Source organism: Rhinolophus sinicus, chromosome 11 (genome assembly GCF_057876585.1).
Source record: "Rhinolophus sinicus isolate RSI-liver-muscle chromosome 11, RSI-T2T, whole genome shotgun sequence".
Lineage (NCBI taxonomy): Eukaryota > Metazoa > Chordata > Mammalia > Chiroptera > Rhinolophidae > Rhinolophus > Rhinolophus sinicus.
In genome coordinates, this window is record NC_142511.1 from 25,827,053 (window position 1) to 25,847,467 (window position 20,415).

At 54.1% G+C, this 20,415-nt stretch overlaps 1 protein-coding gene across 9 annotated transcripts; it reads left to right on the forward strand.

Annotated features, from left to right (window-relative positions):
- The first annotated feature begins 1,183 nt into the window (after positions 1-1,183).
- Positions 1,184-19,879, forward strand: IGSF9 (immunoglobulin superfamily member 9). 9 transcript variants are annotated; one of them, XM_074322100.2, is made up of 23 exons: positions 1,184-1,296; positions 1,621-1,778; positions 1,949-2,322; positions 4,289-4,532; positions 4,736-4,924; positions 10,025-10,177; positions 11,168-11,322; positions 11,563-11,644; positions 12,589-12,745; positions 12,833-12,978; positions 13,071-13,213; positions 14,526-14,666; positions 15,126-15,242; positions 15,451-15,601; positions 15,772-15,895; positions 16,116-16,291; positions 16,548-16,798; positions 17,007-17,091; positions 17,184-17,360; positions 17,575-17,617; positions 17,922-18,785; positions 19,046-19,173; positions 19,387-19,879. In XM_074322100.2, exons 4-23 carry the CDS (start codon positions 4,475-4,477, stop codon positions 19,566-19,568), a joined length of 3,522 nt encoding a protein of 1,173 aa, XP_074178201.2. In that variant the 5' UTR covers positions 1,184-1,296; positions 1,621-1,778; positions 1,949-2,322; positions 4,289-4,474; the 3' UTR covers positions 19,569-19,879. The 9 variants fall into 9 exon arrangements, with proteins under 9 accessions (XP_074178201.2, XP_074178197.2, XP_074178199.2 ...); XM_074322096.2 differs by having other exon boundaries at positions 1,185-1,296; positions 11,563-11,680; XM_074322098.2 differs by having other exon boundaries at positions 1,185-1,296; positions 1,949-2,264; positions 11,563-11,680.
- The last annotated feature ends 536 nt before the right edge of the window (positions 19,880-20,415 follow it).

Sequence of the window (20,415 nt, forward strand, 5' to 3'; positions counted from 1 at the left end):
AGGGGGGTAACATTTAATTATCTACTAAGTATCAGGCACGGGGCATATGGTACTTCATTTCTCATCAGGTGACAGGACCAGTGGCCACTGGTATTGGTCAACAAAATCCCTGTAATTGACAACCTTTTCTGATCTTGTCAACAAGCTGAAAACATGTGGGCTCCCTGATACTTTGGTTACACAGAATCTTAGTTGGTGGATGTCGTGCGGGGAGGCCTGCAGGGTCTCTGGTCCCGCTCCCCACATAACGCAGGATATGGTGAGGCCAAAAAGGAACACCCACGGAGCCATAGGTAGGGGAGTCATACCACTACGGTCTCACTGGAAGCTGGGTTCACTGGACGTGCGACCTGCTGTCCCTTTTGTCTGCAACCCACCGACGACTCTCTTTCACTCTCCTCCACTCTCCTCCGTAGCCGCAGCAGTTATATTAGCGGCTAATTGGCTAACTGGCTACAGCTGACGGCCATCTACTACCCGAGCCAGCACTCCTCCACGTGAGGCCGAGAGCCTGGAAACTACTTTCTGGGGCTCTGCCCCCACAATGGACAAACTTTCCTAGAAAGTTATGATTAAGGGTCAAAGATAACCTGAGTTTTGAGCCTCAGGGACTTTTTTTTTCTTTCATCTTTCATTTCTGGCATTGCATGGGAACAAGTTATAAGAGAGACTCGTGTTTTTACCAAAAAGCCAACAAGATACACCTGAATAACAGCAAAATGACAATAATAAAACACACAAATAAGCTTCCAGAAAAAAAATGACCATATCATAAACTTTTAAAAATTGAAAATCATTTAAATCTCAGATTCACAAAAAGTTATTTTCATGTTCAAGTGAGATTAGTTTATCCTCATTAAATGGTCCCTGAACCGTTGACCCAGGGCTCCCGTTGACACGGGAGATAGCAGAAATGAAACCCATTCCACTGTGGAGGAGCTCTTCCCCTCTGGTTGGTGAGGAGCCAAGAGATAAAAGGTGCTTCACCTATCTCTCCCAAGCACTCTACCTGGCCTTGCTTTCAGGTGTGTCCACTAACACGGTTTCATTAGTCTTAGCACTATTAGTTCAGTCTGCTACATTGTAAAGTAATGCTGAAAACTGCCTCTTTGGGAGAATTTGCTGGAGGAATGGTGGGACAGACCATGTCACTGATCCTGCCTCAGCTCCTCCTCTGCTTCCTCCTTCACATTTCTATCTCAAGCACCAAGACGTTTACACCAGCAGAACTTTCCAGCAGTCCCTACCAATAGACTGGTAATGCGTGGTGAGCTTCCAGGCACAGGATGTGATCAGGTAAGGCTGGCTGATCACCTGGAGGGAGGATGAGGCAGAGACTCTGGTGTGAGCAGTGGTTAAGTGCCGGAGGGTGTGGGTTGATTAAATCAGAGTTGGGTCTGATCCTGGCTCTGTCATGTCCTAGATGGAAAGTCGGCAAGTTACTTCACCTCCTTCGTTTGAGCCTTGGTTTTTTCACTAGTCATCTAGAGCCATACCTACTTCACAGGGTTTCTGCAGTTTAGGTCAGTTATAAAGCATGGAATCCATGGTCTGGCACCTGCAAGGGTTCAGTAAATGATTACTTATTTCATTCCTCCTCTTTCAATCGCCCATGTCAAGGTGCCTCTCTTTTCCCCTCTGGGCCTGTTTCTCTGGGTGGTTGGTGCTGGGCGCTGCCGCGGGAGCTGACTTGGCAACCTCAGCTATGGCGCAGCCTTCCCCTCCCCACAATGCAGGAGGCGCCCGGGCAGGATCTGGGAGCTCGCCAGTGCGGACAGGTATTTCCAGTCCGGCCAGAGAAGAAATGGGCGGAGGTGGGAATGGGGATGGGGGAGGAGACCAGAGGAGGAGCTGGGTGGATCCCCTGGGAGAAGGGCGGGGAGTCCTGCTCCCCGCCGGGTACTCTTGCCCCAGGCTCAGATTTCAATCCTGGCTGCGACTTCTGCAGGTTAGAAGAAGGGAGGCGGTTTTGCACCGGAAAGAGGGCGTGCAAGGAGCAAGGGGAGAGCAGGCATCTGCGACCCCTGGTGCAAGGGCCCTGAACCGCCCACCCTTCGGCCTTTTCGCGCTTGATCGCAACGCTCTCCACCAGGGGGCGACCTGCCCACGTGCCGCGGAGTACAGCTAGCCCGAAACTGCAAGTCCCAGGCCGCCAGAAGGTCGCGCCCGCCCCCTCCTCCCTCTGCTGTTCCCATTGGCCGCCGCAGGCGGGGATTGGCGGTCTCCAGGGTGACGGAAGGCGCTTGGGGCGTCCGAGGCGGGAGGTGGGTCCGCCCCCTATTGTGTCGCGGGAAGAGGGGAGCTGAGCCGCGCGCGGAGCAGGTGAGGGCGGGGGCGTGCTAGGGAGATGGAATGGGGGGTGTCCGCGGGGGAATGGAGAACTGTGTGGGAGTCAGGGGGACAGGAGAAAGCGGGGGACTTATGGAGAGAAGTGGAATTCTCTTAGGCACAGAACTAGGGGAGTTCTGGGGCGTGAAAAGGAAATCTTGGTTGGGGAGGGGGGCTTCCCCGGGAACTGGAGTAGTTCTGGAGGTACTAAGACTTCTGTGCAGGGGATCTGGTTCTTTGTGGATTCCAACAGCAAGGAGTTCCAGGGGCCGGGAGAAGGCGAAGGAGAAGGGAATTGAGGGTGGGACATCAGAAGTGTATTGTGGGCTGAGGCAAGCCAACTCTAGGGAGGGAAATTCTAAGGAGGAGGTGAGAGAAGTAGGTGCGTGGGTGGGTGGGTGGGAGGACACAGGGATTTCCTTGAGGCCCAGAGGACCTGATGCAATTGGAGATCAGGTGCAAAAAATGGGCATGGGGACTGAGAAGTAGAGATAACTGGAATGGGGGTACTAGGAGAATGAAGGAGTGCTGGGTGGGGAGACCAGACAGGTGAGGACATGCTGGGGGGCAGAGGAGTTGGAAAGATTTTAGGAAAAGCAGAGGAATTCTTGGGAAACCCGAGTTGCTAAGATTCAAGGAAAACTGAGCCAGGTGGAACTGGGGTTTCATATACAATTGGAAAAAGATTTGCTGGAAAAGTATGGGAGACCTGGCTAGGGGCAGTGGGAAGCAAGGGGAACATGTTCCCGTGAGTTGTCAGGAGTTAGACACACAGGGCCATTTAAATAGAGGCAAGGGCCAGGCTGAGGGACCTGGGGATATTTTATAGCCAGTCCCGAACTTTGAGGCCCAGAGTGGAGTGGAGGCCCGGAGCAGAGTCCACTTGGATTTGCCAGGCCAAGATAGCACCCCCATCTCACCCCTAGCCCGTTGTGCAGGGAGCACTAGGAGCTGTAAGTCTGGGCTGTCAAGAGTTCCTACCCTCCATCTCCAGGACTCTCTGTACACCACATAGACTCTTGGCTTTTAATGAACCATGTCCTTAAGGTTGGGGAAGGGAAAACCGCAGGCCCTGGGCCCTGAGCATATTGGAGGGGGGTGAGTGGGAGGAAATGGGGTGAGGCACTTTTCAGGGTGTCTAGCAGAGAGTGGCTGCCTGGTAGCATCATGAAGAGGAAGTGGCACCAGCAGCCAGCCCAGGAATCTGGCCAAGCCTGGAGGGTGCTGCCTGGAAAAAAAACAAACAAAAAAACACCACACACACCCCCACCCCAGCCCCATACCAGCTGGTGGGGAAGGCAAGTGTCTTCCCTTGCACGTGCATTACTCACTCATTGTTAAAGCTGCGTTGGGAGGCTGAGTGGAGAAGGTGTACTGTTCCTCAGTTTCCAGGGTTTATGGAGGCTGGGGAAATGGGGCAGAGAATTGTGTGGGGATCCCCTAGGGGCCACTTTCTGGCTTTGCCCTGACTGGCTCTGTCCCCCTGAGTGATACTCTCTGAGAATCTCAACGTCAATTTATCCCTGTTGGGGTGGAGATGATAATACTAGTTCTACTTTCTGTGCCACCTCGTTGTTAGCATCAGGATACATGAAAGATGAGGAAGGAAGGCTTGCCTGTCAGGGGCTCTCTAGCTCCCATACTTCCCTGAAAATTTTTTTTCTGAAAGTATAGGAACCCCTAGTTCCTTCAAGCCTCAGTTTTCTGAGATCCTTAGTAACCTGAATTTCCCTACATGTCCTGGTCTTCCCCGCCAGCACTCCCTCATTTTCCCAGTGCCCCCATCCCAGGCCTTATTCTTAGGGTGGGGTATCAAGATCTCTAATCTGTGACCCCTCCTCTTATCTGCTTCCTCTCCTTTCTCTTCCTTTGCTGTCCTCCTGGACTTTCTCTAACGGTGGGGTTTCTTCTGGTTATTATATTGGCAAACTCTGTGTGTCACCTTGCATTTGGCATTTAGACCTGGCGGTGCTCCAGAGGACAGCTTCATCAGGTGTTAACGTGAGCCAAGCCCTAACCAGAAGCGTGGGAGCCGAAACCTGTTACCTAATCAGAAGGACTGACAGCTTGCTGGGCTGTGGACATCCCGGGCCCGTCTACCTGGGCCCCTGTGGATAGGGGCGCTGGGTGAGCAGGCAGCTGGGCTATGGTTTGGTGCCTCAGTCTGGTCATCCTCAGCCTGATCATCAGCCGAGGGGCTGACGGTGAGCTGGATTCAAGAACTAACTCCCTGTTAGTCTTGGGATGGGGCATTCCCCAGGGGTTCTCTCTGAGCATGTGAGGCTTCTGGAGAGGTTGAGGGTTCCCTCAATTACAGAGTCCTAGGGTGCCCCCTGAGATGCTGATGGGACCTCCCTTCTCAGCCCTGACCTGCGCCCTGCTGTCCCTCATGCCACCCACCATGCAGGTCGAGGGAAGTCTGAGGTGGTATCAGTGGTGGGCCGGGCTGGGGAGAGTGCTGTGTTGGGCTGTGACCTGCTGCCCTCGGCTGGCCGACCCCCCCTGCACGTCATTGAGTGGCTGCGCTTTGGGTTCCTGCTTCCCATCTTCATCCAGTTTGGCCTCTACTCTCCCCGAGTGGACCCTGATTACGTGGGTAAGACTTAGCCGTAGGCTGGAGGGATTGCCAACAAAAGTGGGCTGGGTGGGGTCTCCTTAACTATTGTGTCCCTGCCCTGACTTCACCTCTAGTTCCATTGCTGCAACTCTGCTTAGTAACTGTGGCTCTGCTCCCCATCTGCATTTACACGCACACACACAGGGTATAGCTGTGCTGTTTAGAAGTACAGCTGGTCTTTTCCAAAGGAGGTTCTGCAGCCTTCTTTCAAGTATCCAACCTAATTCTGTAAATTACTTTTCTAGATCTCATCAGGAAGCTTCCCAGACTCCATCCTGATCTTCCCTGGTTTCCCCACGTGACCCTGTCCTGGTCTCTGGCTTTGCTCATTCCCCTGCCCTCTCCGTCTACTGTCTTCAATGCTAGTTTGGGGATTCTGGGCCTCTAGGGCCTGGACTGATGAGTCAGCACAGAGGGTGGGTGGATGACCTGTCTGCTTCTGCAGTGGGGGCTTAGCCTGATTCTGGTACCGAAGAACATGTACACAGAGAGATGGGCTGGGGAGGACCACGTTCCCAAAAGATCAGCAAATGGAAGGGGCTGGGCTTGGTTCCTCCTGTACAGTCTTAAAATAGTGTATAGGCCTCCCTCAAAAAGCTCAGCTTCCTCCTAATCCCGGCTGGAGCCTTAATCTGAATGGTTTAGTGCAGGTCTCAGAGGGAAGTGTGTGGGAGAGCCTAAGAATGGGTCCTTTAGGAGCTAAGCAGAGAAAGCCCAGGAAAGGCCACCTGGGAAGTCACTGATGGCAGGTGGGGCTTTCCCTGTTCCCTTTTTAGTTTGAATCCTGCAGAATCGCTAGGATTGGTTGAGCTCTCATCCAAGGGGCTGGCTGAGCAGAGGGGAGGAGGCTCAGGCAGGTGCTGCCAAAGGGAAGAGTTTTTCAAACGGGGGGGGGGGGGGGGGGGGGTTGTTGGCAAACAGCCTGGTGTGAGTGTATGAGTGTATGTGTCTACACAAGCCCCACGAGAATTGATGAAAGCGGCCCCAGTTAGGAAAAGTGAAGGGAAAGCAGCTGTGCCCACCAGGCCTCCCGCTGTGCCTCTGCCTGCTGGCTGAGAGGCATAGAGGCTGCCTGGCTGAGGCTGGGCAGATGCAGAAGATGCTTGACTAAGGGCCCGCCAGGAGGAGGGGGAGGAGAGGAAGAAAGGCTTTCCCTGGGACTCCACCAGGATGTGGAAATCTTCTTCCCTCTCCCCCCGCTTGTCTTGAGATCTGGCCAGCCACTTTGCTACCTTTTGGATTTCTTTACGTCTGCCAGAGCTTGAGCAGTAATCTCTGGGGCCTTCTTCTTTCCCCTACCTTTTGTGCCCACCTTACCCCCAGTCTGGAGCTCCTGGTGGGGCCAGGGCTAGTCTGCAGAGTATGGGCCCTGGGGGGAGGCCCCTATGCCCAATAACCTTTTACTGCCTGCCAGTGTGGAAGGGGCCTCTCAGCCTTTGTATAGGGGACTCTGAACTGCAGTTGCTAGGTAATGGGAGGTGGAGGTTGCTAAGGACAATGCTGTCGTGTTTAAACTCTCTGGGCAAGTGAAGGGGCTATAGCCTGGGACTGTGTGTGAAGCTGGTGCCTAGACTGTGGAAGGGACCCTGAAAGTAACTGGAGCTTTAGGGACTGCACTGAAGGGCAAGCTTCCAACCTTTAAAGATTCTAGAATCTATCTAGCAAAAGAGACTAGCTTTATAGACTAGTATGAAAGCAGTATAAAACCAGCTAGGACTAAATACTAGGGTTAAGTTAGCCACTGTGTGTGAAATGCCAGCATGGAGCCTGGAGTACCTCCCTACCTCCATGGTGTGAAATGTGACCAGGCATCCAGAGGAAAAAGAAGCATGCCTTAATCTACTCCAGCTTTCCTGGGTTGGGTCTTAGACCAGTCCTAATCCATGGGACCAGCTTTTGGTCTTTTACTTCTGTGCTATATTTCTTGGGAGTTTCAAAATGCCCCATACAGCAGAATGGACATGAGTTTTCTCTCTGTCTTGAGCTGTTTGATACAAATCGGTTCTCTCATTCTCCCCGTTGCTCCCTCTAGTCATCTCCCCTTACTGCCTTTTATCTTTCAAAACACTGCATAGTCACAGTTTCCTGGAAGCCGTCTGTACTTCTCTTGCTTCATACTCTTGCTTCATAGCCTCGTGGAATATCTGGGCACAGCACCATTTTTTGAACGTGCACATGAATGTGAGTGTGGGTTCCCGGCCTTCTGAGAGCTTTCAAGGGTTGGGTTACGTCTTCTGCTTCGTTTATACATCCCTGCATGCCAAGAGGTCTCAGGTCTGTCAGGCTGTTGCTCTGTGAGTAGAGGGTGGGCCTCCAGGAGGTGTGCCCAGGACTCAGGAGGACTAGGGACTGCCTACCCCGGCCCTCTTCCTGTTCTTTTTTTTATTTTTTTGCCCTTCCTTCCCTTCCCCCCTCCGCCCCCCCATTTTTAAAGCCATTGTTTCTGTCTAGTTGTAGGGCACCGCTCCCTGGCCAATGGTGGTATTATGAGCCTTGCCGTCCACCCAGCTGAGGCAGTCGGTCGCTGGTCGCTGGTCAGCCGCTCACAGCAGCTCATGGCAGTCCTTGTCAGCTGCCAGCCGCTTACTCACGGCTGCCAGCTGCTGGCCTGGCCACTCTGGTCAGCTGCCGGCCAGCGCAGCCACTGGCTGCTCACGGTAGCACACGTCAGCACACAACAGGCCACTGCAGCACACAGCAGCTCACATCAACCTCCAGCTGTTCTGGGCACCCCAGCTCCAGGGAGAGCCGTTGTTCACAGTCTTAGCAGTAGAGGGCGCAGCTCACTGGCCCATGTGGGAATCGAACCGGCTGCCTTCGGCTCCAGCAGCTTGAGCCACCGGGCCGCCCCCTTTCTTGTTCTTCTGTAACAGATCTAGCAGTCCCTATTAGAACAGTTAGGACATTCAGTGTGCTTCACTGGATGTTCTGGTCAGCACACATTTGGAACTGTTACCCAGTGGCTACCAACACCCCTGAGTGATAACATACTGAATGTGCTACATGCTCAGTACCTTGAGCATAACGTGATCCTGACACTAGTGTGCAATGGGAAGTACATCCATCTGGAGAAAGAAGGCCTGGCTTTGTCATTTACTAGCCATGAGATTTTGGAAAGAAACTTAACATCAGTTTCTTACTCTATAATGGAATTCTTGGGAGGATTAAATATGGTGACAGTGCCTAATATTTCATGGCCCATATTCATTGCTCAGTGTTCCTTCTCTCTTCTGCCTTCTCTGTAGAGCTTAAAGAGCACCACAGTGAAAAATTACTGCCTTACTGCAGTTAGAGGAAGTTGCGGTCTGCGGGGGGAGGGGTGGGGGAGGATGGCCAGGCCGATTAGGGTTACTGAAGAATCCTGCTGGTGGATGAAAGGGTGTGATTATGTTAAATATTTACCTTCAAGGGTTAGGCTAATCTCCTAGGTGGGGATTTAAACATCTAGCCCTTTAAACAGGTCCACCCTTAGAGAATTCACACCCCTCAACCTCATTCTTGGGAGAAAAAAAAAGTCCCTGCCTGCTCTCACAAAGCAGGCCTCCACTTGATCATTCTCTTTTTCCCCGGTGGCATCAGGGGCTGCCTAGGTTTAGATGATAGTTCGGAAAGATCACCCTAGGGGTAGAATGGAAGCAGATTAGAGGGGGTGAGTGCACAAACAGCTTTAGAATTTCTGGTATTAGGAAGGGCTAATTTGGGGCACAATCTGGATGGTTGGAGTGGGCACAATGCTAAGGGACATGTCTTAGAACTGTTATTTGTTTTGCATAACCCAAAGATTTAAGAAAATGTCATTGCATCCATATAAAAGGTCAAGGGGTGGGCAGCTGATGAATGTAGAGGGGTAGGCTGGAGGGGGAGACCTCTTAATAAGCTATTGGAGTAATGCAGGTAAAAGATACTCAGGACTAAACTAAGGTGAAAGTGGTAGAGAAGGAACAAATATTTAGAAGTTGGGATTTGAAAGGTTTACTGAACAGGTAAAGGGGGTGGGTCATGGAGAGGAATAGGTGATGCCAGGCAGCTGGTGGAATGACTTGGTGCATGTGGTGCTGTTCACTGATAAGGACTAGGAAGGGAGACGATGTGTCACCAGGGCAGGGACAGGGCCGGGACTGAATGCAGGCTTCTGATTTCAAATCTTGAGCTCATTCATTTGTTCAGTCTTTATTTGAGCACCTGCTGCTGCCAGGCCCCATGCTGCCTGCTTCCCTCCATGAGCTTTCCCCTCTACCCCACCCAGATTCCCCTCTTATTTTATAGACAAGGACGCTGAAGTTGAGAGAGGTTAATAACTTGCCCAGAGTACATAGCAGAGCTGCCATTCTCACTAGGTTGTACTGCCAGGGACCCATGAAGTTGTCTGGGGTGCAGGGCTGTCAGGGGAGGTGCTGAGGGATTTGGAGCAACCTCAGTCAGCCTGGTGGTGTGGTGTGGATGCTGACTGAGGGTGACAGTGTGGTGTCTGCCTGTGCTGGGCTGTGTGGCTTTGTGGAGCTCTATGTGGTCAGTCAGCTGGAGCTTGGGTGCCCTGGAACTAAGGAGATGGGGTGATGCGGCTGCTGACCTTGCTTCCTGGCTGGGCTGGACTCTGGCCACCCTAAGGCGCATAGGCCACTGATAATAGCCCTGAGGAATTAGGGGCTTTGGTAGGCGATGTCTGGGTCCCTGCTCAGGTCCCAAACACTACTGAGGCTTCCGGAGACAGAGTTCTCTGGCAGGAAGAATACTCATCAGACCCATATACTCTTCCCTACAAAATCCCAGGGATGGGTAGATCCTATAAGAATTGAGAGGAGACTGAAGTGCTGGTTTTTCAACCTTTCAGTGGAGGGTCTTGTCCACCGCTCAGTGTTTCTCTTTGTCTAGACTAGATCCCAGCTGCTGAAAGGCAGGAGCAACCAGAGGGGCTGATAGAGGGATCTCCCCTCAAATACCCCAACTTCCTCTATGTCTCTCTGGACCCCAGTCTATCAGGGTAATTGAGACTGGCATATTGTTGACCTCTGAGAATGACCAAGGGTTTGGGGCTCCCATGGGTCCTTGCAGCACCCTGATTCTGGGCTCCTCCTCCAGGGCGAGTCCGGCTGCAGAAGGGGGCATCTCTCCAGATTGAGGGGCTCCGGGCAGAAGACCAGGGCTGGTATGAGTGTCGTGTGCTTTTCCTGGACCAGCACAGCCCTGAAGATGATTCTGCTAACGGCTCCTGGGTGCACCTCACAGTCAATTGTATGAAGCTAGGAGCAGGCAGTGGAGAAAGGAGGGGCACAAGATAATGGGACCTCTGGCTGGTGGGGGAGGGGAGGAGGCAGTTCTGATGCCCCACCCTCGCTGACACCTTGTTTGCTTGCCCATTGTTTGCATCCTGCCCCGCCTACCCCGACTCCTGCCCTTTCTGTTCTTCAAATCTAAGTCCAATTGACCTTCTAGGCCAGGAATGTCCAAACTTTTTTCAATGGTTTTCACCAAGGGCCATATGCGGTAAAATACACAAACAGCTGGCCACTCACTCAAGGTGAAGTACGTATTGCCTCACCTGGTTCATTTAAGTAAACTAAATATATTTTTGGAATTTGCTGCAGGCCAATTAACAATGGATCATGGGCCGCAGTTGGCCTGCGGGCAGCAGTTTGGACACCCCTGTTCTAGGCTATGTTAGGAACTTCCTCTTCCCCTCTCTTCCCTGCTCCTGCCTCCCTGGCCAGGAGCAGGTAATGGGTAGGGGGCTGTTGAGCCTTAAATGAAACAGACCACATATATACAGCATTTTGTTTTTTCAAAACACCTTTTAACCCAGTATATCATGAAATGTCTCTCAGCCCCAAAAAGGAAGGTCATAATTATGCCCATTTCATAGATGAGGAGACGGGGGCTCAGAGAGACTGGGTCATGCCACTGATTAGGGGCAGAACAGAGTCTAGAACCCAGGCCTCCTGACTCCCAGAACAGTGGTCTTCTAGAGGGCAGCTAGCTTTCCCCTGGCTCTGAGCACCCTACCTGTGCTCGGCCCTGGCTGCCAACTCTGCAGGCCAGTTCTGGGATGGGCTGGTGCAGTCCTCACGAGGCCCTGAGTACAGCAGACAGGGCGGCCCTGGGCTGGGGGTTCCTGTGAAGGTGGTTGGGCTGGTGGGCTGAGGGCTGATCTGTCTCCCTGCCCTCATATGCTCCTCTTTGGGCTGATAGCCCCTCTGGCAGCCCCTGATGTCTCTCTCTCTGCAGCGCCCCCTCAATTCCTGGAGACACCTCCGCAGGTGCTGGAAGTTCAGGAATTAGAGGCCTTGACCTTGCGTTGTGTGGCCCGCGGTAGCCCCAAGCCTCATGTGACTTGGAAGCTCCGAGGACAAGACCTTGGCCAGGGCCAGGGCCAGATGCAGGTAAGTCCTGCTGCTGGGCAGGGTGCACCAGATAGAGTGAGGGCCAGGTGTAGGCCCAGGAGCCACGCTGAAGGATGGTGAAAGCCATGTTGGGAAACTAGCTGGTGGAGGTGCTTTGACTTGGCTTCCTGAGCCTGGGGTGCTGTCTCCCTCTGCTGGCCGTTCTCAGAAGTGCAGGGTCTGAGGCCTGTGGGAGGGTAGGGAGACTCCTGGGGTCTTCCTCATTGATTCCTACCTTAGGTGCAGAATGGGACGCTGTGGATCCGCCAAGTGGAGCGAGGCAGCTCGGGGATCTACACTTGCCAAGCCTCCAGCACTGAGGGCAGTGCCACCCACGCCACCCAGCTGCTGGTGCTAGGTGCACTCTGGGGGGAGGGCCTGGAACTGAGAAACCTATGTATAAGGAGTGGCCTGTGGTTGGGGGTGCACAGGACAAGAGTTAGGAGGACACTTGTGCCTGAAGGCAGGAGCTGTGGGAAGTGAGAGAGCTCCCAATTTAGGTGCAGGCTGTTCCTCTAAAACTAGCATCTTAAATTTTAAAAGGATCAGTAAACAGATAAGTAGTTAGTGCCCAGCAATGTGGTATAGTGTAAAGGGCATGGGTGCTGGCGTTAGAGCATGAGCCATGTGATCCCCTTGACCCTCAATTTCGCCATCTATATAAAGAGGTTCATATCTACCTCTCAGGACGTGGCAAGAATTTAATTATGTTTAGCTGAGCACCATGATCATCACATTGTAATTCCTGGCCAAGACCTTCCCTTTAGAAGGAAAGCTGAGAAATAAAAGGCCCGATTCGCCCATGAAAAGATGGTTGGCCAGGCAGGGCGGGGTTGGATCAAGAAGTTTGAGTTTAATGTGGTAGGAGATAGCAGCTGTTTGGGGGTCTTAAGCAGAAGTGTTATATGGCCAAAGAATGAATGGCTATTCAATGCATGAATAGCCATTAGAGTGGCAGAGATGGAGTCTGAGTTTGGGGGTCACTGCAGCATCTGGGGGTAAGGTACTAGGTACCTGGGTTAGAGGAAGAGACAGAGGTGATTTAAGGTGTAACAGATGAGGTATATAAAGGGTAAATGAGCAGTGAGCTAAAACTGATCCCCCTCCCCAATACACACACACACACATACACACACATTTCTAGGCAGGGGAAACTGGGCAAATGGGGTTCCAGAGCGCAGGTCCAGGAAGAATCATAGAAGTGAACTCAGGGTTCTGGGAATACTGTGGGCTCAGTCCCCTCCTTCCCCTTGTACTCCCCCACAGGACCCCCAGTCATCATGGTACCCCCCAAGAACAGCACTGTCAATGCCTCCCAGGATATTTCCTTGGCCTGCCGGGCTGAGGCGTACCCTGCTAACCTCACCTATAGCTGGTTCCAGGACAGCCTCAATGTCTTCCACATTAGGTGGGGCTCTGGAGGGTAAGGGTGGGGAACTGGTGGGAAGGCTTTGAGGAGCCCCTTGGCTGACCAAGGCCTGGACCCCTCCTCACACATGCCATATTGCAGCCGCCTACAGTCACGAGTGCAGATCTTGGTGGATGGGAGCCTGTGGCTACAGTCTGCGCAGCCTGATGATGCTGGCCGCTACACCTGTGTGCCCAGCAACGGCCTCCTACACCCACCCTCAGCCTCTGCCTATCTCACTGTGCTCTGTAAGCCTGACCCGAACTCCCCCCACAGCCTGCTCCCCTCCAGTGGGCCAAGCCAAGCTGCTCCTGCACAACTTGCCACTATTTTTCCCCAGACCCAGCCCAGGTGACAGCAATGCCTCCTGAGACACCCCTGCCCATAGGCATGCGAGGGGTGATCCGGTGCCCAGTTCGTGCCAACCCACCACTGCTCTTTGTCAGTTGGACCAAGGATGGGAATGCCCTGCAGCTGGACAAGGTACAGGCTTGGGGCAGGGGAAGGAATGTCTCAGCTTGGATTGATTCTAGTCAGGACAGTTGCAGTGGCGTTAGCTCAGTGTAATTCAATTCAGTGACTAGAACATACACTTATTATTGAGTGCTATGAAGGGGGGTGCATGGAGAGCAGGAGCAAAGAGACATCCATGTTTAAGGAGAGCACAGCCTGGAGGGGAAGGGACAGCAACAGAGACACTCTGCTGGAAGGCCAGGGATGGAGGAAGCACCTTCCGGTTAGGACTGGTCAAGGATAAATCAGCTATAGCTTCTGGGACTTTGATGATGGGCTTTGAAGGGTGGACAGTCCATTCAGAAACCAGGGCTCAGAGGCAAAAAACAATATAGTGCCTTTATGACAATGAATCGTGCAGCTTGGTGGGAGTACCTGTGTGGATGCAAATAGTGCAGAGATAGCTGGAAAGACAGGTTGGGGCCAAAAGAACTCTGGATGCCAAGTTAATATTACTAGCTCATTCCAAGATGATTGGAATCTTATGTGTCTGCAAAGACTATAAATTCCTTGTGGGCAAGTATTACATCTTTTAATCATAGTGTCCTCAGGGCTTCTGCAGTAATAATGCTCAATAAATTTTTGTTGAATGTTAAAGTCTAAGGGCAGTTGGAGACAGTGAAGTTGTTTGAGCAATGATGTGACAGCATCAGAGCTGTGAGAAGGAGTTGAGTTTGTCGGATGGAATGGAGGGGGAGGAGTAGACATAGGGGTAGGAGTTCAGGGGCGTTGAAATGGTCCAGGTGAGAGGTTATGAGGCCTGAATTAGAGAAGAGAACATGCAGATGGATGGGCCTTGCATCTAGACAACAGGCCTTCCTAGAGGACAGAGCTGGTGAGTAAGGGAAGGTGAGGAATCAGATGTGAGCGAGGACATTGGGGCCTCTAACATAGAAATAAGGAAGCCAGGAAAAGGAACTGATTTGGGGTGGAAGATGCTGAATTTTGTCATGAGTGCTGGGAAGACAAATAGATGAGGTCCCAGAAAGCATGGAGCCCCGACACAGCTCAACCACAAGGGGTGCGTCTCACATTGTATTCTCTGTGAGTGGCACCCCCTGGAGTTGTACAGTCTTAGCTGTCACACCCATTGGGAGAGGCCCCTCTCTGGGAAAAGGAGATGAAGGGCTGGAATGCAGAGAGGTCAGGCCTAAAGGTAGAGTTGTGGACTCCTCTGCATAGCTGTGGGCTTCTCATACCATCTCCCGCCTGATATGGTCTCTCCATCTCGGCCTTGCCTCTGCTGAGTTTCTTTCTCTTTGTCATCTCCTCTTCCTTCCAGTTCCCTGGCTGGTCCCAGGGCCCAGAAGGCTCACTGGTCATTGCTCTGGGGAATGAGGACGCTCTAGGAGAATACTCCTGCACCCCCTACAACAGTCTTGGCACTGCAGGGCCCTCCCCAGTGACCCGAGTGCTGCTCAAGGTGACGCTCAGGGTGGGCCAGCAGCAGTGGGTCAGGTGGCTAAAGATGCACCCCATGTGGACACCAGGCTGGCAGAGGGGGGTGAGAAGGGGCTTCCAAGTTTGTGTTTTCCACCGTGGCTACAGCAACAGCTGTCAGGCCCCATCCCAGAGTATTTTGCAGACATAGTGCATAGTGGGGGTGGAACATCAATCACATAGTATATCCACAGTCAGATATTCTGCCCGCCCCCATCTCACTAACCTTGACTACACCCCACCCTCACCCCCATGTTCTGGAGAGGCCTGTACACCTCCAGAGAGGACTCCCAGCCCCCCAGTCCTTCCCTTTCCCTCCAGAGAACAGAGACAAAGCTAGAGAGATACTGAGAGATGAGACTAAGATGTGATATGACAGGGAATCCCAGAGAGGAGACAGCGTGTGAGAGAGGCCCCTCCCAATGCCAGCTCTGGCTTGCAGGCCCCCCCAGCTTTTTTAGAACGGCCTAAGGAAGAATATTTCCAAGAAGTAGGGCGGGAGCTACTCATCCCCTGTTCTGCCCGCGGAGACCCTCCTCCTACTGTCTCTTGGGCCAAGGTAAGACTCCTGAGCCCGTTCTGCCTGTGCTCTGCCCATTATACCCCGGTCTCTCTGCCCCTGGCCATTTTGTGGGAAGGAAGGTATGGAAAAGGGAGGGCTGTCAGAGGCAGGGTGGGGAGAAAGCTGGCGCTGCCCAGAGAGATAAGTGGCGCCCTCGGTGAGGGGTGGCTGCGTGTGTCTTCAGGGCTGACCAGTGGTTCTGTAGGTGGGCCATGGGCTGCAGAGCCAGGCCCAGGTGGACAGCAACAGTAGCCTTATCCTGCGACCCTTGACCAAGGAGGCCCACGGACGCTGGGAGTGCACCGCCAGCAATGCTGTGGCCCAAGTGGCCACCTCCACGAATGTCTACGTGCTGGGTTTGTGGCTGCAGAGCCGGCTGGGGGCTGCAGGAAACTGTGTGGGACTGAAGATGGGGAATCATTTTTGGAGGCCCAGATGGGGATGGTGGTTGGGGACTCCTGGGCTTCCCTTAGCTTTGTACCTTTACTCAGGGTGCTGACCATAGTCCTCCACTCCCCTTACCCAGGCACCAGCCCCCATGTTGTCACCAATGTGTCCGTCGTGCCTTTGCCCAAGAGTGCCAATGTCTCCTGGGAGCCTGGGTTTGATGGCGGTTATCTGCAGAGATTCAGCATCTGGTATACCCCATTGTGCGTGACCTTCCCTGCCACTGCTCTCCTCCCCATCCTGATTCTCTCTGGTCCTCTTCCCTTTGTCCCACTCCTCCATCCCAGCCCTGCACCAATTCTGTTGCTGGATTTCCAAGAATCTTAGGTTACCCTGTATGGTTGAGGGGAGGGGAGAGGTAAGTTCTCCAGACTCCAAGCTTCCTGGTGTTTCTAGTTCATAGGGTATCCTCATGTCCTCCAGGGCCAAGCGTCCTGACCGAGCCCACCATGATTGGGTGTCCCTGGCGGTGCCCATGGGGGCTGCTCACCTCCTTGTGCCAGGGTTGCAGCCCCACACCCAGTACCAGTTCAGCGTCCTAGCTCAGAACAAGCTGGGAAGTGGGCCTTTCAGCAAGATTGTCCTGTCTGTCCCTGAAGGTGAGAGACCTCTCAATCTAGAGCAGCAGACAAGGATGGGGAAGAGCTGGCAGGGAAAGCCTGGGTACGGGAGGACCTGGGTGGGAAGAGGCAGAGGTGATGGGCAGCTTGGGGCCTGGAGGGGTTTGTGGAGGATGATCCAGACTTGTTTAGGGGCTCTGGAAAAAGGGTTGGGCATCGGGGGTTGTGGAAGGCCAGGAGATATGGGGAAGGGCACTGGAGATCCAATTTCTGCTGTGCCTGTCTGCCATTTCAGGGCTTCCTACCACACCAGCTGTCCCCAGACTTCCCCTGACAGAGATGCCGCTGCCTCTGTCCTCTCCCCGAGGTCTGGTGGCAGTTAGGACACCCCGGGGGATACTCTTACATTGGGATCCACCAGAACTGGTCCCTAAGAAACTGGATGGCTACATCCTGGAGGGCCGACAAGGCTCCCAGGCCTGGGAGGTGCTGGACCAGGCCGTGGCAGGCACAGAAATGCAGCTGCTGGTGCCAGGCCTCATTAAGGTTAGTGTGGGAGGTGGGCACAGGGGTTCCTCCTGTGTCTCTCCAGGCCCCAGCTCCATTCCCCAAAACTGATCTTCTCACCCAGATTTGACCATTTTCCCAGCTTTTCACTTCACCCATATTTCCCAACAGCAGTATCTTTCTGAATGGGGTTGGGGTAGGCGGTCAGGCCTGACCCTAACCTACTTCCTGGACCCCCCACCCCTAGGATGTTCTCTACGAGTTCCGCCTTGTGGCCTTGGCTGGTGGCTATGTCAGTGATCCCAGCAACATAGCCAACGTCTCCACTTCTGGTGAGAACCTGGCGGGAGGGCCAATCTGGGGCCTGGGGGCTATTAGCCCACTGAGTCTGGACACCGACCCTCCTTCATGGCCCCTTGTGCAGGCCTGGAGGTCTATCCGTCTCGCACCCAGTTGCCAGGCTTCTTGCCACAGCCCGTGCTGGCCGGAGTGCTGGGCGGGCTCTGCTTCCTGGGGGTGGCTGTTCTTGTGAGCATCCTGGCTGCTTGTGTCACTAACCAGCGCAGGGCCGCCCGCCGCCGCCGCAAGCGCCTTCACCAAGGTAGGACCAATTGCCATCAGCGCCTCCTACCTGGAGGAAACCCCACCCTCCTGCTGGGTCAGGGGCCCTCCTCTCCTTGGTTCTGCACCCAACCTTGCCTCCACTGTTCCCAGCTGGATGGAGCTAGGCACCTGCTATTGGGTGAGGGTCTGTGCCTGGGGCCTTGGGGGCCTTGGGTTTACCTGTGTCATGTCTGGTTCTCCTGCCCTTACAGATCCACCACTTATCTTCTCTCCGCCCCAGTTATCAGCTCTACTGTAAGTGCCTCCACCTCCTGGGCTTTCTTTTGCTTTCCCACAGAGTGCCCCTTTTGTGCACCTTGGGGTGGGAGGCGTGGGAGGTGGAACAGAAGTGAGAGAGGGAGGTGAGGATTGGCATGCAGGGCCCCAGACTGGGGGCCGTCTAGTGTTGCCTTTGCCTCCCTCCACGCCTCCATTGTATGTGCTTCCTCGCTAGTTCTCCCAGCTCTGCTCTGTTGTGTACCAGACCTCTCCAGGCCTGACACTGTTTCCTAGGAGGGGGACTGGCTCCTACCACAGACCCTGATCTGTTCTTCCCCAGCTCTGCTCCAGGTTCAAGCAGTCCTGATAGTGTGGCCAAGCTGAAGCCCCAGGCTTCCCCAGTTCCCAGCCTGCACCAGAGTCTGCTCTGCAGGGAGCCCCCTGGATCCCCCAGCTCCCCTCTGGAGGATCCTCCTAGCCGGGGGCCCTTGCCCCTGGAGTCCATTTGCCGGGGACCAGATGGGCGCTTTGTGATGGGACCCAGCATGGTGACCCCCCAAGAAAGGTCAGGCCCTGAGCAGGCCAAACCTCAGACCCCGTCCCAGCGTCAGGCCAGGTCGTATGACTGCAGCAGCAGCAGCCCTAGTGGGCTGCCCCAGCCCCTCTGCATTGTAGACATAAGCCCTGTGGGGCTCAATCCTGCAGCTCCACCAAGTCCTCTGTCAGGTCCAGGACCCCTGCTCCAGTACCTGAACCTGCCCTTCTTCCGGGAGATGAATGTGGATGGGGACTGGCCCCCTTTCGAAGAGCCCAGTCCTGCTCCACCCCTAGATTACACGGACACCCAGCCCTGCCCCACTTCATCTTTCCTTCAACCCCCGGACTCCTCCCCTGGGTCCCCCAGGGCCGTACTTCCTGGGGCCATGGTCAGGGCTGGGGCTGCTCCTGAGCCCCCATACACAGCACTAGCTGACTGGACATTGAGGGAACGGCTGCTGCCAAGCCTTCTCCCTGCCGTCCCTCGGGGCAGCCTCACCAGCCAGAGCAGTGGGCGGGGCAGCGCTTCGTTCTTGCGGCCCCCCTCCACAGCCCCCTCAGCAGGAGGCAGCTACCTCAGTCCTGCTATTCTGGGAGATAGCAGCAGCTGGGCCAGTGGCCCTGAGAGATGGCCCCGAAGGGAGCACGTGGTAACAGTCAGCAAGAGGTGAGGGCAGTCCCTGCCCATCCCTGCCCACTCCTGCCTTCTCAGACTTTCTCCCCACCCCTCTCCTGATACCCTCTCCTTTCTCGTCTACTCCCACCCTGGGGCCAGGAAACCTTGTCTCCTTTTAGAAGCTCTGGCTGAGGTCCAAGGAGCCTCAGGGAAAACCCATGGCCCTACCTGAATTTGGGGAGCCCAATTTCAGGCTTTTCTGTCACTCTATTCCTCTACGCACCTTACTACCCATTTCTCCCTTTTAACAGGAGGAATACATCTGTGGATGAGAACTATGAATGGGATTCAGAATTCCCTGGGGACATGGAATTGCTGGAGAGTCTGCACCTAGACTTGGCTGGCGCTCGACCCCGACCTGAAGCTGAGCCAGAGCTAGGTATGTGAGCCCTCCAGAAAGGCGGGCACTCCTAGCTTCACTGTCCCACAGTCGCCCGCAGCCTTAGAAGCCAGGCTGTTCCCGGTCAGGCCCTGGACCCCAGGCTCTCTGCTCTTCTCCCTGGGCTCATCTGCTTTGCAGGCCCAGGGGCACTTCACGGTGCTAGTGAGCCTCGAGACTTCTTCCTCTCATTGTTCTGCCCTCCTCTTGCAGGTGAAAAGACTCCAGAGGAGTGCTGCCTCCTGAACACGGCCCATACTCCTGACCCTGAGGCCCGCTGTGCTGCCCTTCGGGAGGAATTCCTGGCCTTCCGCCGCCGCCGAGATGCCACTAGGGCCCAGCTACCAGCCTATCGACAGCCAGTCCCCCACCCTGAACAGGCCACTCTGCTGTGAACGCCTTAATGTGAGGCAGGGTGAAGCCCCACGGACCCTGCAAAGGCAGTCCCAACAAGACCTAGCTCCAGCCTGACAAACTGCTCCTGCCCCTTTGGGGCCCAGGCATAGATCCTGATGGTGGGCTTGGGTGGGCATGGTGTGGGATGTATATGCTGAGCCCCTCTAGTTTGGGGACTGGAATAGGCATGCTAGGTCTGCTGGTTGTGTGTGTGTGTGTGTGTGTGTGTGTGGTGGTGGTGGTGGTGGTGGTGGTGGTCGTGGTGTTGGTGCGGCTGTTTTACAGGTGAATTAAAAAAATCTGGAAAATGTTTTCTGTGTCTGGCTTTGAATTTAAGACGGCGGTGGGAAAATCCCAAACACTTAAAAAGGAGGGGTCACTTCCTGAAGGAATGGAGGTGCATTCAACATCCATTCAAATAGCATTTATTGAGTGCCTACTGAAGTCACCTACTAAAGACCAGCCTTTGAACTAGATGCTGAGAAAATACAAAGCTCACTAAGTCATGCCTTTGCCCTTGGGGAGTTCTTTCTAGTCAGTGAGGCAGACAAGTGAAACAGTTACAGTATGATGCGATAAGTTCTGTGATAAAGTCATGTGTTGGTTATGGTAGCACAAAGGAAGGAGTCAACATGGTGAATGCTTACAGCATGTGCTGGGACAAATGCTTCATGTGGGAGATCTTCAGAGTCCTGACAGAGTGGGGACAATGATAACTAACAGCTGAGCACTCCCGATGTGCCAGTACTGCTCTAAGATCCTTACGTGTGTGGCATGCAGGGTGGCATGCGGGCTCTCAGGTTCCGTTCCCCACATAAGAACGCATGACATGGTGAGGCCAAAAAG

What these genes read in the sequence shown, in the direction of transcription:
- IGSF9 (XM_074322096.2), top strand. Translation starts at nt 4,475, where the DNA reads ATGGTTTGGTGCCTCAGTCTGGTCATCCTCAGCCTGATCATCAGCCGA. An exon ending in CACGAATGTCTACGTGCTGG is followed by an intron (nt 15,602 to 15,771) that starts GTTTGTGGCTGC and finishes CCCCTTACCCAG; the next exon opens with GCACCAGCCCCCATGTTGTC. An exon ending in TGTCCTGTCTGTCCCTGAAG is followed by an intron (nt 16,292 to 16,547) that starts GTGAGAGACCTC and finishes CTGCCATTTCAG; the next exon opens with GGCTTCCTACCACACCAGCT.